Raw genomic sequence first — 18,514 nt, 5'->3', positions numbered from 1 at the left:
CCCAGAATAAATGGATAACGAAGACATGATCAACATGGAGGACATCCAGTTGTCCCCAAGGTAAGGACATCAACAGTTCTATCAGGAGAGACTTGTTTTGATTTAAAAAATATTGCCAAGAATACACAGATGTATGTAACGGTGTTTGGCGGTTAGACCCCGTTGTGCGGGAGAATCATTAGGGAGGGGAAAACTGAGCCGATAAATCCCCCTCCTCCTGGGGTCTAACACTGGTGGTGGTGAAGACGGAAGGGATTGGTGGAGGTCGGTCTGAAGAGGAGGGGTTTAAGCTTGATGTGGACCCTGGATTCGGAGGTACGGGAGGTGGAGGAGGGCCGCGAGCCTCCAATACTACACATAAATATGGGTTCTGAAATACATTATTTCACTGTAAAGAATAATTGGTAGATTGGATTACCTGCCATTTTTAAGACCGGGGTTTTGATTTATGGGTTGCTTTGAGGGGTGCACACTCCACAACATTTAGTGATCTGCAACTTCCACTATTTTGAAGCACTGCTTAGTGCTTACAGCTGGCTTTGTAAACACCATAAAGTGTAAATAGGCTTACGAATTGTGATGTGAGAAATAAAACTCAACATTTTCTATGCACAATAGGTCTACTCAAAAATCTGCAAAAATATGTTTAAAAGTGAAATATGAAGACAAACATGTTTTATTCAAAAGGATTGCTCAACTGAATCAAAAATAACATTCAACCTGAAGAACGTTGGAAATACTTGTTTTTATTAAATAATTTCATTGTATTTTTGTTTAAGTCCAGGATAAAAACTTGAACTTTCAAATAAATTGTATTTGAATGATCAAAACGTTTGGCCTGATTGAGCTCCATACTGTAGGCCTACAGCTGTTGGAAAAAAACTCAAGAGTGGAAGGTTGCTGGAAACGTTGAGGAAGACTAATCAGACAAACACTTTGTTAACAACGTTTAGCAGCCTACTTTCTTCATCTGGTAGCTACTTGAAGAGTCGCCTACTTGTGGACAGACAGAAAAACCCAGAATAAATGGATAACGAAGACATGATCAACATGGAGGACATCCAGTTGTCCCCAAGGTAAGGACATCAACAGTTCTATCAGGAGAGACTTGTTTTGATTTGAAAAATATTGCCAAGAATACACAGATGTATGTAACGGTGTTTGGCGGTTAGACCCCGTTGTGCGGGAGAATCATTAGGGAGGGGAAAACTGAGCCGATAAATCCCCCTCCTCCTGGGGTCTAACACTGGTGGTGGTGAAGACGGAAGGGATTGATGGAGGTCGGTCTGAAGAGGAGGGGTTTAAGCTTGATGTGGACCCTGGATTCGGAGGTACGGGAGGTGGAGGAGTGGAGGAGGGCCGCGAGCCGCCAGGAGGGGAGAGAGCAGGTGTAACGGACGAAGTGAGACGTTAAACTGGGGAGTTAATCGCTGATAGGAAGGGGGTGAACGTGAATGACAGGATATAAAGACGGTCTCTGAGCAGTAAACTACGATAATGTTATTTTATCTTCACTTATTCTGTTTCAACTGGGTAATGAGGCTGGGTAATGCATGTTACGCTAAAAACAGGTTCATTGATTTTCGGAAGAAATCTGTGAAACGATATTCTGCTACTCTTCTACCTTATATGTAGTGGTGTTCATAAGTAGGTCTACATGTAATCAACTACTGTACTTAAGTACAAGTTTGAGCAGGGACGTGCACAGACATTTGGAGGGGCTATTGCTCTAAACTGGAAAAAGGGCCTCCCCCCGAAAAAAAACACAGGACCTTTTTTTAATGTAAAAGAAACCAAATGATTATTACTAGGGCTGTCAAACGATTACAATTTTTAATCAGATTAATCACAGCTTAAAAATTAATTAATCATGATTAATCACCATTCGAACTATGTCCAAAATATGCCATTTATTTATGTATATTGTTGTGGGAATGGAAAGATAAATGAAAGAAGGCGGATATATCCATTTAACATGTATGTATGTTTATTATAAAAAATGTCTGTGTCTCAAAATGAAAGACAGCCCACAAACCTATCAATCATCAAACCTTGGGGTCTTATTCATTACGTGTTGATTTCTATCAACGAGGGAGTACTTCAGGAAAGTCGGGGGGGGGGGGGGGCTGGTGGAGTACTTCGTGACCACAGAGTGTGAACGTTGTGATCAGCTGTTTTAGCGCAGTTCTCCAGTGAAGGGGGGGAGTCTCCTTCCGCAGCCGGTTGGCGTAGTTTTGGCACAATTCCGTTGTACAGACCGACGTTAACAGCAGCCCTGACTGTGCACACGGAGACCGACTCTGTCGTCCGGTGATCTAACCGCCTACTGGAAAAGCTTCACAAGTACGTCGGTACGCAAATGCGCTTTGTGACACAAGTGACGGTACGCATTTCAGATTACGCACATAACCTGCGTACCAGTTGTGTGTTACCTGTACTACAGCAAAAGTATTCTCCGTCGGGACTTCCTGCAACAACACCACGACATTATCTTGATTCTGATTGGCCAGAAGACATTATCAAAGATGTTCTATTGAGAAGACGATCACTATGTGACAAACATTTTCAAAACCGTTTCTGGTATTGGGTGGGATGTATGGGGCGGGCCATTCTGCACATGTGTTAAATATTTTAATGCAATTAATTCAAAAAATTAATTATCGCCGTTAACGCGATAATTTTGACAGCATTAATTATTACATCAACTAAATTGAACAGTAATTCACATCTCATAACAAAATAAGCTAAGGCGACTACTTGCATTCGGTGACTTAATTTCAAAAATGAAAATCAGGGACATTTTTTGTTTTGCGGTCCATATCTCATTAAAATATCTAATGTTAGTAACTATTAAAGACAAAATGGGGACAATTCTGTTCCAATGTAGTTTGACCATTGTAACTGCTGTGCAGTCCAGACATACTGATAACATAGGGCCTCTAACCAGGGGTTAAATTGGGCCGGGGCTGTTCGGGACTGTCCGGGGCTCAGCCCCGGCACATAGGACGATGCTCTGACGTCATCGCCCTCGCTCATTTGTCATTTGTTTAAGCCATAATGTCAAAACATCTCTCGTTCTTAATATAGACTTTATTTAGGGTCTTTATGTGTTGACTTTAAAATGTAAAATAGATCTCTGTGACAGGATATAGTTTTTCCACTTAGTGAACGTGTGTCTCTGCTCCGATCAGGAGCTGCAGCACTGTGGCTCCTTCGTGCAGAGAGTCTGCAGCGGTGTGTGTGTGTGTGTGTGTGTGTGTGTGTGTGTGTGTGTGTGTGTGTGTGTGTGTGTGTGTGTGTGTGTGTGTGTGTGTGTGTGTGTGTGTGTGTGTGTGTGTGTGTGTGTGTGTGTGTGTGTGTGTGTGTGTGTGTGTGTGTGTGTGTGTGCAGTGGTACCACCAAACCCCCGACCCGTCTTGTAACACGGAGCCCGTTTCCTACACCATCAGGGCCGGTTCTAACCAATTTGCTGCCCTAGGCGAGATTTTAGCTGGCACCCCCCCCTGCCAGAAAATCGTTCAGTAGAACAAATAAAAGTATCCAAGGAATACACAATAGAATATATAAAAAATAAATTAAAAATCTCTACAAAAGACCAATGCACTACAAAAACAGAAACGTATTGACATAGGTCATATACATCAAAAAGGCTTCAAATGTATTCAGTATTATATGAACATGTTTTAATTGGGGTGAGGACATCACATCCTCTAGGGGGGTCCGGGGGTATGCCCCCCCGGGAAGAAATGTTTGAACATTTAAAGTAAAATGCTTCAATCTGGTGCACTTAGAGCACACATTACAGACCTGATCTAGGGGGTACAACTCTAACGACCCGTCCACACAGCGGCGTGCGTTGAAGCTTGCCGGCGGGCGTGTCTGAAACTCGACCAACAACCAATCACATGAATCTCCCGCCCCTGACATACAAGCAGCGGTTTGATTGGCTAGAGCTTGTACTGGCATATGATTCCATTGGCTGACGCTTCTGTCGTGGCTTCAAAACTTGAACATTGCTCAACTTTTGCAGCGAACCACTCCAGCAAAGTGACGTCACCCCATTCAAAGTGAATGGTGAAGCTTTCAACGCACGCCGCTGTGTGGACGGGCCGTAAAACACCCATATGAAAAAGAATGGTTTACATTTTAATAATCAAATAAGTATGTGAACATAACCAATAGCCTACCATAGCCAATAGCAAATAAATGCAACTTATTTTATTTGTGTTGTTCATTCATATCTTATTTTACCTAGTTAACATTTATTTATGCATATTTTTGTATCTCTCAAGTTTTAAACGATATTTTTGGTTTACTGTCCTATAGTATACATTGAAATGATTTCAAACCTGTTTACCTCAATAATTATAAAAGAGTGCCTTGGAAATATTTGTTTTCATAAATTGCATTTATCTCTCTCGCTCGATCCCACACCCACTTTGGCTGTGAGTTGCGGATGCCTGATAAGCCAACACCCCCCACTTTCATCACTTACAGCGCCCATCGTATGGGGCACATGAAAAGTGTAACCGGGGTGAAAAGGGTGTTACCTTGACTTAATTATGAATGTTGTTACATCAAGGCCGAAAATTAGGATGAGCGCAAACAGTCAAAATGTTGTTTTCCCTCCCAGAGCTGCCAGCGTGTATATATATTAATAATTTAAGATGTAAATGAATTCCAGTTTATTTGTAGTACTTTCTATTTTTATTGTGACATTTGGTGGCATCAATGTCTGCATTTGATACAGATAATGGAGCAGTTGCTTTAGGGCCACAGTGTAGGGCAGGCCTATATCCCTTAAGGTCAAATAATGAGATCCTCGACCTCCGCCCCCCCCCCCCCCCCCCTCGCACCTCCACACAGAGCCCCCCCCACATATCAAATCCCAACTTAACCCCTGCTTCTAACTAATTAGGCTACCTTAAATAAACTCACTAATGAAACCAGTTCAATACGCATTATTCTTATTCTTATCATTATGAGCGCAGCCAGTAACCGTAAGGTATCTAATTACTTATTTATTAAAGTGGTAGAGACATGGCAGAAATCCTACAATGAAGCGGGACAGTGAAGTATTCACCCATGAGAGGGCGATCAAGAAAAGAGAGCGAGCGGCCCAGTTGAAGGAGTTTACAGATGAAAAGAGACACACAATCACAACAAGTAGGCTATATTTAGGTGTTTTTTTGTAAATAACCAACGGTATCAAGAGGAAGTTAAGTCCCCTAGTTTGTCCCTTATACCCTAACTGCCATGAGACAACTCAAAATCAAGTTTCCAAAATCCGACACTGAGGTGGTCTTAACGCACCGGCAGATGACAGCGCTGACAAAGTGTGTTTCCCGCTGCGAGACGCTACTAATTGTGGGCTTATCATGTTGATTCGGCCACAACAGAAAACATTAAAATAAACTCTCGCTCTCTCCAGAGGGGCAGGTCAGCCAAACGGGCCCTGGCAACATTAGCCCGTACCTGTGCACGTCCCTGAGTTTGAGGTACTTGCTTTACTTGAGTGTTTACATTTGTTGCTTCTTACTACTTCACAACAATTCAGAGGTTAATTGAACTTTGACTACACATTTATTTTTAATACTTTAGTTGCTTTGCAGATTTGGAATAATGATGTGAAATATAATCAAAACTAAAATCCAGGGGGCATTTTGTAGTTAAATGCATCAATATGGTGCACTTTGAGGGCAACATGAAGACATCTCCTCTCTCCCTCCTCTCCCTCTCCTCCCTCTCTCCCTCCTCTATCTCTCCTCTCTGCTCTCTCCCTCCTCTCCCCCTGCTCCTCTGTGAAGCAGCAGTAAACACGTAAAGTTTATCTTAACTTATTTGACCTAGTTAGCATATTTTCTTATTATTTATGCATATTTTACTAATCACTTACCTTTTACACTATATTTGTAGTTGACTGCTGTTGACTGTAGTTTAAATTAGAATGATTTCATACCAGTTTTTATTTATTCTGTCATTTTTTTATAACTAAAAATTATATTAAGTTGAGCCTAGGAAATATTGTTTTACATAGATAGTGACCAAAACGTTTGAGAAACACTGAGATAACTCAGAGTAAAGTTAACTATCCAAAAACACCTGAGCTGTAGTTGTCAGAGCCTCTCAGTCTGACAGGAGAGGACTCTCCCTTCACCTCGTTGGAGAAAAACATGTTTTAATCCCTTATCCTGATCTCTTTTTTTTGCTCCTTGCTTTAGAGGTGAAGATCCAGGGGAGGAAGAAGCAAATATTGCAGAAAACCCAGAGGAAATTGATAATACAGAAGACATGATCAACATGAAGGACATCCAGGTGTCCCAGAGGTAAGGACATCAATACCTCATGTTGTGTTGCTGCTACAAGAGTCTGGGGTTAGTTCAATCAGTAATAATACAGTCTGAGCTCTGAGGTAATAACAGCAGGACAGTGGAGGGTATGTTTTAGGGCTGCACGATATTGAAAAAAAACTGACATTGCGGTTTTTTGTTCCCCTGCGATATATATTGCGTTTTTTTTAACCTGTTAAGCCCCAAGGTCCCGGCGGGTACTTTACTTTTTTTTCACGACACTGTGTCTCAGGGGATCTTAATATTTAAGAACCTATTAATGTGTTATACCAGATTCACGGAAATAATCTCAGCTAACTGACGATACAAACCATTGTTACCAAACCACAAGTCTCATAAGAAGCATCTAAATGACCCCTGAGCGAAAAATGCTAACGGACTTTGGCACAGAACTCAAGATAAAAGTACCCTTATTACTTATCGTAGCTGCACATACAAGATATCCGATTAAAGCTGAGGTTCCACAGATTATTTAGGTATATAGTATCATCACTGAGTCATCCGAACTCGCGACAGGGGAAGCAAACACAGACATCACAACACGTACCTTTACAGAGCTTCTAGGGGAGATCGTCTCACCGTAGCTGTCAATCTGATCCAAAGACGTGTTCAATGGCATTAAAACGAGAAAAAACGCGGCTGAATCGGTGAAATTATGCACCTCCGTCGTGAAATGCACCCCTTGACAAGGGAACGCGCATTTGAATGTATGGGTCCGTTATTCTATGTTGTCTTTTTGATGGTTGGGTTGTCGAATCCTGGATTTTGCATTCATTCGTCACTTCTTTTTCAGTTAATTTTTTATTTAATATATGTTTTTATTTAATTGTGACGTCCTGTCTGTATACTTTTGCTTGTACTTGTGCTTTACAATGTATTGTTTATTTTTACATCAAGTGCTTGAGGGTGGGATTAATAGCATTTTTTTAATTTTGGGTGGTGCTTTTTATGAACAGCCTGGTTGCCACGATATGCACCCCTTGCTATCTCTGACAATACACGTGTCACATACATGAAACTTGCTCCATTTATTGGTACTAGTCCTACAACTATACCCTCCAAAGTGCTTGAGGGTGGGATTAATAGAAGCATCTTTTATTGGGGGGCGCTTTTTACGGCAGGCCAGGGGGTGCATTTCACGACGGGGGTGCATAATTTGACACAACAACGGCACTTAGTGCCCCGGGATTTAGTACCCCAGGGCACTAAGTACCAATCGCGTTCACACCGGAGTACTTTTCCCTGAGGGAAGATTACGCAAATGACCCGCTGATGTCACTTCGTCTTCTTCTGCTTTGGGTTTACTGGCAGGCCGCAAACAACTTCACGGCGTATACTGCCACCCGAAGTCCCCGGCCGGAAGTCCCCGGAGCTGCTGGGACTCCCAGCAGCTTCTACTGAAGCCTTCCCGAGTAAATCGCCAGAATGCCGACACCTCCTCATCACTCCACTGCTCCCTTTTCTTTTTTTGTGTTGCCATAAGTTATTCTCTCTCCGTTCGTGCGCGGGGCTAATGCTAATAATGCTAATGCCAGCAAAAAACTTTTCAGAGTTTTACGGGGCGTGGTTTGCAATTCGCCCAGCCAATAGAAATTGGTACTTTTTTGGTACTTGTTTGGTACCACCTCTCTAGCAGGCACTAAACATGTGGGTAAAAGTTCCCGGCACTAAGTACTCTTTTTGGTGTGAACGCGACATAAGGGGTACTAACGGAACTAAACGGGAAAAGTACGGGGAAAAGTACGGGGAAAAGTACTCCGGTGTGAACGCGCCTATTAATAGGGGATTTCAATTTTGACGGGGCGATTCTATTTTATCCGCCGCCAACAGGGGGAAGAAGAGACGAGCGAGCGATACGGGGAGAGAAACACAGAAGAAGAGACGAGAGAGCGGCAGAGAGAAGCGGAGATGAAAGTGAGTGAAGAGAATAATTAGCGATACAGGGAGAGAAGCGGAGAGGAGAGTGAACATGCGTGTTAGTGGCAGACAGGGAGAGACAAATAATTACTAGGGCTGTCAAGTTAACGCGTTACTAATTAAAAAATTAACGCCACTAATTATTTTAACGCGATTAACGCATGTGTATTTTTTTTCCTCGGCCGCCCCGTAGTTTCAGAGCGCATCGAGTTTAAAATACCATCTACAAGCTGATGCTGACAGCCCCGCTCCTGCCGCCCGCTTGCAGCAGACCACACTTCCACGCTCACCGGCAGGCACCGACTGGCCACCGGGAGGACCGGGAGGGTGTGTGTATGTGTGGCCCGAGCGAGCGAGAGAGAGACCTTACATGCATTGTTGTTGTTAGCATCTGGTGCTAGCTAGCTGCGCTAACGGATATAAGGAGCTGTTTAAATGAAAACAGAGGAGCGACATTTCGCCACAACTGCGCCGAGCACTTGACTTTATGCAGGAAGCCAGACAGTGGGACATTGTAGGAGAAGTCAGCACACTCAGCTCGGATAGTGCAACATGATTGCAGCGTCCAAGCAGCTCCCGTTCGAGCATAATATGCCTTGAGTTGCACATAGCTCCAACGATCCATCAATCACTCACACACGCACGCACATACACACACACACACACACACACACACACACACACACACACACACACACACACACACACACACACACACACACACACACAATTTGTATTGTATTATTGTATGAGAGAGGTTCCAGGTTGAATTGAGGCGAATATTTGTAATGTTCAGAGGTTGTTGTGTTTAATATTCATGAGAATATTTGTCATTGTTCAAATGATAATAAACATTAGCATAAAGCATATTTGTCCACTCATATGTTGATAAGAGTATTAAAAACTTGAAAAATATTCCACTAAGGTACATTTAGAACAGATCAAAAATGTGCGATTAATTTGCGATTAATCGCGATTAACTATGGACAATCATGCGATTAATGAATGAATCGACTGACAGCCCTAATAATTACACATGGCGCTCTCCAAGAAGAGGAAAGTGGACAGTGAGAGCAGAGATTTTAACGCTGAGTGGAAGGACGGACTCATTCATGTTCATCCTGCCCACTGGGAGCGCAAAACCAGTGTGTCTCATTTGTTCAGAGACCGTGGCTCTCATTAAAAGTGCCAATGTGAAACGCCACTATGAGATAAAACACAAAGTGTTTGACCAAACATTGCCACTCAAGTCAGAACTGAGGTCACAAAAATAAGCAGTCTCAGAGCCCAATATGATCAGTCCACCAGGATCAAAATTAAAACTAAATATCGTTACAGGCTAACCAATGAGCACCTACAGTGGGGCAAAAAAGTATTTAGTCAGCCACCAATTGTGCAAGTTCTCCCACTTAAAAAGATGAGAGAGGCCTGTAATTTTCATCCTAGGTATACCTCAACTATGAGACAAAATGAGAAGAAAAAAAATCCAGAAAATCACATTGTTTTATTTGCAAATTATGGTGGAAAATAAGTATTTGGTCAAGAACAAAAGTTCATCTCAATACTTTGTTATATACCCTTTGTTGGCAATGACAGAGGTCAAACGTTTTCTGTAAGTCTTCACAAGGTTTTCACACACTGTTGCTGGTATTTTGGCCCATTCCTCCAAGCAGATCTCCTCTAGAGCAGTGATGTTTTGGGGCTGTCGCTGGGCAACACAGACTTTCAACTCCCTCCAAAGATTTTCTATGGGGTTAAGATCTGGAGACTGGCTAGGCCACTCCAGGACCTTGAAATGCTTCTTACGAAGCCACTCCTTCGTTGCCCGGGTGGTGTGTTTGGGATATTTGTCATGCTGAAAGACCCAGCCACATTTCATCTTCAATGCCCTTGCTGATGGAAGGAGGTTGTCACTCAACATCTCACGATACATGGCCCCATTAATTATTTCCTTTACACGGATCAGTTGTCCTGGTCCCTTTGCAGAAAAACAGCCACAAAGCATGATGTTTCCACCCCCATGTTTCACAGTAGGTATGGTGTTCTTTGGATGCAACTCAGCATTCTTTCTCCTCCAAACACGTCTAGTTGAGTTTTTACCAAAAAGTTCTATTTTGGTTTCATCTGACCATATGACATTCTCCCAATCCTCTTCTGGATCATCTAAATGCTCTCTAGCAAACTTCAGACCGGCCTGGACATGTACTGGCTTAAGCAGGGGGACACATCTGGCACTGCAGGATTTGAGTCCCTGGCGGCGTAGTGTGTTACTGATGGTAGCCTTTGTTACTTTGGTTCCAGCTCTCTGCAGGTCATTGACTAGGTCCCCCCGTGATCTTGTGTGGAGCCCCAGATCAAGGGAGATTATCAGTGGTCTTGTATGTCTTCCATTTTCTAATAATTGCTCCCACAGTTGATTTCTTCACACCAAGCTGCTTACCTATTGCAGATTCAGTCTTCCCAGCCTGGTGCAGGTGTACAATTTTGTTTCTGGTGTCCTTTGACAGCTCTTTGGTCTTGGCCATAGTGGAGTTTGGAGTGTGACTGTTTGAGGTTGTGGACAGGTGTCTTTTATACTGATAACGAGTTCAAACAGGTGCCATTAATACAGTTAACAAGTGGAGGACAGAGGAGGCTCTTAAAGGAATGGTCCACTCATTAGATAATTAATCAAAACTTCAGTATTTAGTGAAACGTTATGTTTAAACCATACCCTGAAGAAATCAGCGATATTCCCCGGTAAATAATGATTTTATAGCTATTTTTTATCAAGACCTGTATATTCCGTCTGGCCGCCGCCATGTTTGCCATTTTCAGTAGTCACGTGATGGTTGTGACGTCATCCATGCGTTCACTTTGTCAACACACGGAAACATGGCGGAGTATTTCAGTTCGGACTCGTCAGCAGAGGAACAAGTTTTGACCAATGTGAAGAGATTGGATGGGGGAATTCAGCCATACATATCAGTATGACAATACGACACCCTCTGTCCTAAGACCCTCACATCGTACAAGGAAAAACTTCTGAAGAAAACCCACAGTTTAAAGGGAACATGGGAGAAACCTCAGGGAGAGCAACAGAGGAGGGATCCCTCTCCCAGGACCGACAGACGTGCAATAGATGCCGTGTGTAAATTGAAAAGATAATACATTTGCAACATAAGTAGTCCAAATGTTTGGAAATGCATGTGTGTATAATAGGAAGATGATATAAGATACTATATGTATGCATGTAGTACCACCCTTGCTAGCGATTCCCTCTCTAGTTTAGCATACTCAGCTTCGTTGTCCCTGGCCATAGAATTACGATGTTATGGGGCCGGAAAAAACTGGGGGAAAATACACACTAGCCGGTACTACGCTATATGGAAAGGCCACCAAAAACTGTCCTGGCCTGGACGCTAAAGGACGTTAAAACGGGGCTAGCCGCTGCAATGGAAATGCGCTATAACATACCTTATTCTTACTCCGAACACTACTTCCGCTTCACACTTGCACAGGGCGATTTCTCAACTGGCTGAACTGGTGTCTTGGTCGGTGATGACACCAGAAAGACCGATGGTACTGCATCTCCATTAAGTAATGGTTGTTCCATAAATCCCATGTTATGTTTTATCATACTCTCAGAGTAGTCGTCCGGAAATTTGAAATGTTCGCTGCATACATGAGCCTGTGAATCTTTCGGTTCGGGCCGGCCACATTTCGCTAGCCACTGCCTCCGAATGTACTTCTTACGCTTACCTTTTGGCAACAGATGGAACCGAGCATTCCGTGGATTGTTCCTATCAGAATTGTGGCAATATTTCGCGATACAGTGAGGCATATTTGAAGAGAGAAACTACAGTAAATAACATGGAGATCAACGTGTCTTCGAAAACCAAACGCATGGTTTACGTCACGTCCGGAAAATGGCGGCGCCCACAGTGTTGATGTTTTTTCGGTATATAATCAGTTTAAAATCACTGATAATGTCATCGGATTAAAAAAAAAAAGAGAGACTGGCAGAGACTGGTCTGTTTTATCGGATGATAATTATTTAAAAATGAGTGTCATGAGCATACCATTCCTTTAAAGAAGAAGTTACAGGTCTGTGAGAGCCAGAAATCTTGTTTGTTTGTAGGTGACCAAATACTTATTTTACCGAGGAATTTACCAATTAATTCATTAAAAATCCTACAATGTGATTTCCTGGATTCTTTCCCCCCATTCTGTCTCTCATAGTTGAAGTGTACCTAGGATGAAAATTACAGGCCTCTCTCATCTTTTTAAGTGGGAGAACTTGCACAATTGGTGGCTGACTAAATACTTTTTTGCCCCACTGTATCTGTATAGTTCAATGTTAATTGACAATAAATATTGTTGTTTTTGAATTGTACTTTCTTTATTTGGTTGGCAGTCAGTTGTTAATTACATGCAGACGTTGATAAAGCTACAGGCTACTTCAATATATATCACACTAATTCATAAAGCAAGTTAGCCATTTTGATGTTCCGGACCTTTGCATGGGGAGATTTTCTCGAACTGGACCACGTTGAAATTTAGTTGAATACCCCTGCTTTAGTTGCTTTGCAGATTTGGAATAATGATGTGAAATATAATCAACACTAAAATCCAGGGGGAATTTTGGAGTTAAATGCATCAATATGGTGCACTTTGAGGGCAAAATTAAGAGATCTCCTCTCTCCCTCCTCTCCCTCTCCTCTCTCTCTCCTCCCTCCTCTCTCTCTCCTCTCTCCCCCCTGCTCTGTGAAGCAGCAGTAAACACGTTTTAAAGTTTATCTTAACTTATTTGACCTAGTTAGCTATTTTATCTTATTATTTATGCATATTTTACTAATCACTTACCTTTTAAACTATATTTTTAGTTGACTGCCTTATAGTTTAAATTAGAATGATTTCATACCAGTTTTTATTTATTCTGTCATTTTTTTATAACTAAAAATTATATTAAGGTGTGCCTAGGAAATATTGTTTTACATAGATAGTGACCAAAACGTTTGAGAAACACTGAGATAACTCAGAGTAAAGTTAACTATCCAAACACACCTGAGCTGTAGTTATCAGAGCCTCTCAGTCTGACAGGAGAGGACTCCCTTCACCTCGTTGGAGAAAAACATGTTTTAATCCCTTATCCGTATCTTTTTTTTTGCTCCTTGCTTTAGAGGTGAAGATCCAGGGGAGGAAGAAGCAAATATTGCAGAAAACCCAGAAGGAATGGATAACACAGAAGACATGATCAACATGAAGGACATCCAGGTATCCCCGAGGTAAGGACATCAATAGTTATATCAGGAGAGACTTGTTTGGATTTAAAAATATTGCGAAGAATACACAGAAGAAGGTAACGGTGTTTGGCGGTTAGACCCCGTCGTACTGGAGTATCATTCGGGAGGGGAAAACTGAGCCGATAAACCCCCCTCCTCCTGGGGTCAACACTGGTGGTGGTGAAGACGGGAAGGGATTGATAGAGGTTAGTCTGAAGAGGAGGGTATGAGCCTCTCCGCTCACGCAGGGTTCAAAGAGGGACGGAAAGAGCAGGGTTTGAGTTGAACACAGGCGTTTATTAGCACCGAAACCAAGTACACAACACGGGTCTCAAAACGTTGCCCGTGTGGGAACCTTCACAGGTCCTTTGGCGACCTTCCAGGATCCCGCCTACTGCAAGACAGACCAGAACCAGGTTACGACATGCTTTTATTCAGTCACTGATTACCTGATTCCGATCAGCTGTCTAGCCTCCGGCCGAGCCACTCCCTTCACTCCAGCAGCCGGCGCCCTAACCACACCCCGCTGCCAGCCTGCCACAGAGGGGTTTAAGCTTGATGTGGACCCTGGATTCGGAGGAACGGGAGGTGGAGGAGTGGAGGAGGACCGCGAGCCGCCAGGAGGGGAGAGAGAGCAGGTGTAACGGACGAAGTGAGACGTTAAGCTGGGGAGTTAATCGCTGATAGGAAGGGGGTGAACGAAGTAAAATATGTGAATGACAGGATATAAAGACGGTCTCTGAGCCGTAAACTACGATAATGTTATTTTATCTTCACTTGTTCTGTTTCAACTGGGTAATGAGGCTGGGTAATGCATGCTAAAAACAGGTTTATTGATTTTCGGAAGAAATCTGTGAAACGATATGCTGCTACTCTTCTACCTTATATGTAGTGGTGTTCATAAGTAGGCCTACATGCAGTGGCGTTTCTATATGTACAAAAGTGGTGGGGCACAAAAAACTCAGATGTCTATAAGCTTCTGCAGAGAGGTTAATGGCTGGTGAGGCACTGGCACTGACTCTTCAGGTTTACAAATATATTAAATCAAAATATAATATTATTTTCAAAAGCTTTTTTTGTCTGATGCTTCAATTACTTTTAAACAGACAGTTCAACAGAAGGATACCCAAAAAATGTAATTTTATCATTTAAATATTGAATTGTTCTCTCTTAGTAAGATCCCATTTTCAATAAAATTGCAGTCTTACCTTGACTTGAAGATTACGTCCATTTGCCTATCCTTCTGGACAAAAATCTCTATTATGTTTTTGTAAAAGTCCTCCTTATGTTCTTGTAGTTTCAAAAGTCTATCATAAATCTAATCTAATCGATAGATTTATGATTCGAAAGTGATAAAAGTAGGGGAGACATGTGGATATTATCCGGCTGAACAAAACGTACATTTATCTAACAGCTACGTTTCCCACAGATCTTATTTTGAGCTATTTTCTAAAATCCTATGGAGAAATCTCGTTGCTTTTTTGTCGAGGGAAGCCATGCGCAGCTTACTTCCTGGTTTTAGGACGCCTCACTGCAGCTCTCTCTCCTCCTCTTCACACACCACACTTTTCGCGGCACACGTACTTACAGCCAATCAGCTCTGAATTATGTGAGATGACGTATGGTGGGGATGGCAGCACTTTGCCCCTATGGTCATTATTTTTTGCCACACACATTAAATAGGAAAATACTCTGAGCATGCGCAGTGTAGTTTTTACAGTCACCATTGACTTAAACAGGGAGAGGGAGGGGCAGGATCGGGTTTTGTCCCACATGGCTCTAAACAGCTCAATAGGCACACACTGTAGACACTAATTAGAAGAACACAGACTAAAACAGCAATGTACAGACGAATCAGATGATTAAACATGATCTTAAAATATATTTTATATATTTTTTAATTTATTTTTTGCATTTTGTTGTAATCATTATTTTAATACTTTCTGCTGCCCCTAATGACCAGTCGCCATTGCCTACATGTAATCAAATACTGTACTTAAGTACAAGTTTGAGGTACTTGCTTTACTTGAGTGTTTACATTTGTTGCTTCTTACTACTTCACAACAATTCAGAGGTTAATTGAACTTTGACTACACATTTATTTGAATACTTTAGTTGCTTTGCAGATTTGGAATAATGATGTGAAATATAATCAAAACTAAAATGATGGGATGTTTGGTCTGAGAAAGTAAATGCCAAGTCTCAACAAAGAATGTTTTTTTACGAAAATGGTTGTCTTTTTTTATGTCGGCAACAGAATGGTTAAGATGTTTTATCCTGCTTTTATTGAAAGTGTGCTCTCCTTTGGTATTATATGCTGGTTCAACAACGCCACTGAGGCATGGCAAAATTCAGTCATGGGCCATAACATTGTCCAGTAAATTGACAGGAATCTAATTTGCTAATATAGAATGCTTATACGAGGACCAGGGGCGGCGGGTGCTGTAGGCTAGGGAAGGCTAAGCCTTCCCAAATATTTGTGTCACTGCATCCTGGTAAAATAAAAATATAATGTATAATGTGTGTGTCTTTGACATTAGCGCTGCTATGCAACCACCTGTGCACTGTACGAAGCCAGTTCAACAGACCCTGGATATGTTTGAGTTATCTTAACTAACCCTAACAAATGAGATTTCGCTAAGTGGTCCACGAAGCTGGTTATCAACTCGGTGAATCAAGCCAGGGTTTCTCTCTCCAGCTGAGAACGCGTTCATGTGAAAGGGGCGGGGTTAGCTACATTTGACCAATCACAAACAGGGACAAGTGTACTGACAGCGCAGCGTCATACTTCATTAATGAAAAGTAAACTAATATTAGACAAATATGAGCTTTAAACATCCATGACTTAAACATATAATCCAGGATACAAGCCACAGAGTTGCATCTGCAAGGAGAATACAGAACAACTCGTTAAAAAATAAACTACCGAGTGTTTGAAAACAGTTTTATGATACTGCCCCATCTAAGACACGAGTGGATCTGACTTTAATTACATTTGAGTTGAGTGTTTCGTCAACTTAATGTGTTGCTTAAAATAATATGTCTGCATACAGTATATGTGACAATGTAAGTGTTGCACGGCCAGATACGGCTCGAGAAGCTGACTCAGATAAGGAAATATTGTGATATTATATGATCGATGATCTGATTGATGATGTGATATGAATGATAAGTGCGACACGTCGGCGTCTTCTCTGCATACGGCAGTTTAAACTGTATTTCCTTTATCCTGTAATTAGGGCTGCGCGATTTTGGGAAAAAATTGAATTGCGATTTTTCTGACAAATATTGCGATTGCGATTCGAATTGCGATATTTGTTTTTAAGCGACCCAACGGAAGTTTATTATAAAATGCGGCCATAACTCCGGCTAGGAAGGTCGTATGAACGTACTCCCGTCTCTAGCACCCTCGCAGCCCGAGCTACGAGTGAAAAAACTAAACTTACATGAAACTTCCGTTGGGTTGCTTTAAAGTCAAGCTTCAGTTTAAGATTCACTGTAACGGAGCGTCCACACTACAGCTTCAAAAAAAGCTTGGAGCTGGGCGTGTCTGGAGCTTGGGGATTTTATTCAAGCAACACGACCAACAACCAATCACATGAATCTCCCGCCCCCGACATACAAAGCAAAAAACCCCGGGGATTTTATGGGAGCAATATATATATAAACTCCCCAAACAGGCGAAAACCTACCAGTTTCACCCACTGTCTCTGCCACCTCCCTCCATGCCTGGTTCCTCCGGTTTGTATCCCGGTAGGTGAAGAGGGTCTGGTCATACAAAACCGGGTGATTGCTACGGCGATAGTTAGTTTCTCCTCCAACTTTTTTTGAAATATAGAAATGAACGGCGGGATATCTCTCCCAGCTTAGACGCGGTTTGATTGGCTACGGCTTCAGCTGTCAGATTTTCAGAAATGGGATTTGATTGGCTGGCGCTGGCTACTCCGGCGTCTCCAGCGTCAGAAGTTGAACATTGTTCAACTTCTGACGCCGGAGACGGCGGAGACGGACCGCTCTGCTACCCACAATTCAGTTCGGCGAAAAAGCGAGGCAACGTGACGTCACCCCATTGAAAGTGAATGGGCAGATTGGAGTTTTCGACGCTGTCGACGCTGTCGACGCTGTCGACGCTGTAGTGTGGACGGGCCGTAATAGAAACATGTGATGGAGCATTACTAACCTGACTCAGATGGTTTGTTTCACCAAACCATCTAGGAAAGCTCCATTGGAAGCCATTTGGAAAGGGCAGGCACCTTCAAATTCACTTGGCAGGTGATTGGATCAATCTGTCTATCACCTTCTATCATGGGCCGCTTCTGATTGATTAAAAATGGCTGGTACATGTGGAGCACAGCACTTCTGATTGGTGTGGATGACTGACACACGAAAAAAAAAAAAAAAAAGTTGTAAAAAAAAAAAATATGTTAAAAAAAATCGCAGGCTTTGCGATTTGATTTGATTTAAAATCGCGATTTCGATTTAAAATCGATTAATCGTTCAGCCCTACCTGTAATATGACTTGATAGATTTAAACTCCGCACACTGAGCTCTGATCAGTCAGCAGGCGGTGCTTTCACTGAGTTGATCTCTTTTCTATAGACGCCGGAGCCTTCCCAAACCTGAGCCTCACGCGCCGCCTATGACGAGGACAGAGTTTTAAAATTGGCACACAATATTGTGAGTGACGGTGACCTGAGGCACCCACTTGCCTCTTACTTTGAACTGTTGCCATCTGGGCAGAGATATCGTGCCCCTCAGTCAAAAAAAGAACAGATCTAGGCTGTCTTTCGTCCCACAAGCCATCAAACTCCTGAACCAATGATGGCTAGGACGCACTGTTTACCCAGCTGGTCTGGCATTGTCCCCCCCCCCCCTTTTTGCAAATGAGATTGTTATGTCTGCCGATATCTGTTGTTTTTTTATGTCTGTTCGTTTTAATCTGTGTCTATGTTGTTATCAGTGACGTATGTATTATCTTTTTAA

At 42.4% G+C, this 18,514-nt stretch overlaps 1 protein-coding gene across 4 annotated transcripts in view; it reads left to right on the top strand.

Moving 5' to 3' along the window:
• The first annotated feature begins 172 nt into the window (after positions 1 to 172).
• The window catches only part of LOC139435969 (golgin subfamily A member 6-like protein 25), a 30,856-nt gene continuing 12,514 nt past the window's right edge, over positions 173 to 18,514 (top strand). For all 4 annotated transcript variants that reach the window (XM_071207078.1, XM_071207079.1, XM_071207074.1 and 1 more), the window contains exons 1-4: positions 173 to 315; positions 954 to 1,076; positions 6,222 to 6,326; positions 13,430 to 13,534. In XM_071207078.1, coding sequence (XP_071063179.1) covers positions 1,027 to 1,076; positions 6,222 to 6,326; positions 13,430 to 13,534 — 260 coding nt within the window. In that variant the 5' untranslated portion in view covers positions 173 to 315; positions 954 to 1,026. The remainder of the gene's footprint in view (positions 316 to 953; positions 1,077 to 6,221; positions 6,327 to 13,429; positions 13,535 to 18,514) is intronic.

Source organism: Pseudochaenichthys georgianus, chromosome 3 (genome assembly GCF_902827115.2).
Source record: "Pseudochaenichthys georgianus chromosome 3, fPseGeo1.2, whole genome shotgun sequence".
Taxonomy (NCBI): Eukaryota; Metazoa; Chordata; class Actinopteri; order Perciformes; family Channichthyidae; genus Pseudochaenichthys; species Pseudochaenichthys georgianus.
Note: the sequence above shows the minus strand (reverse complement) of the source record. Positions and strands in the feature narration are given on the sequence as shown.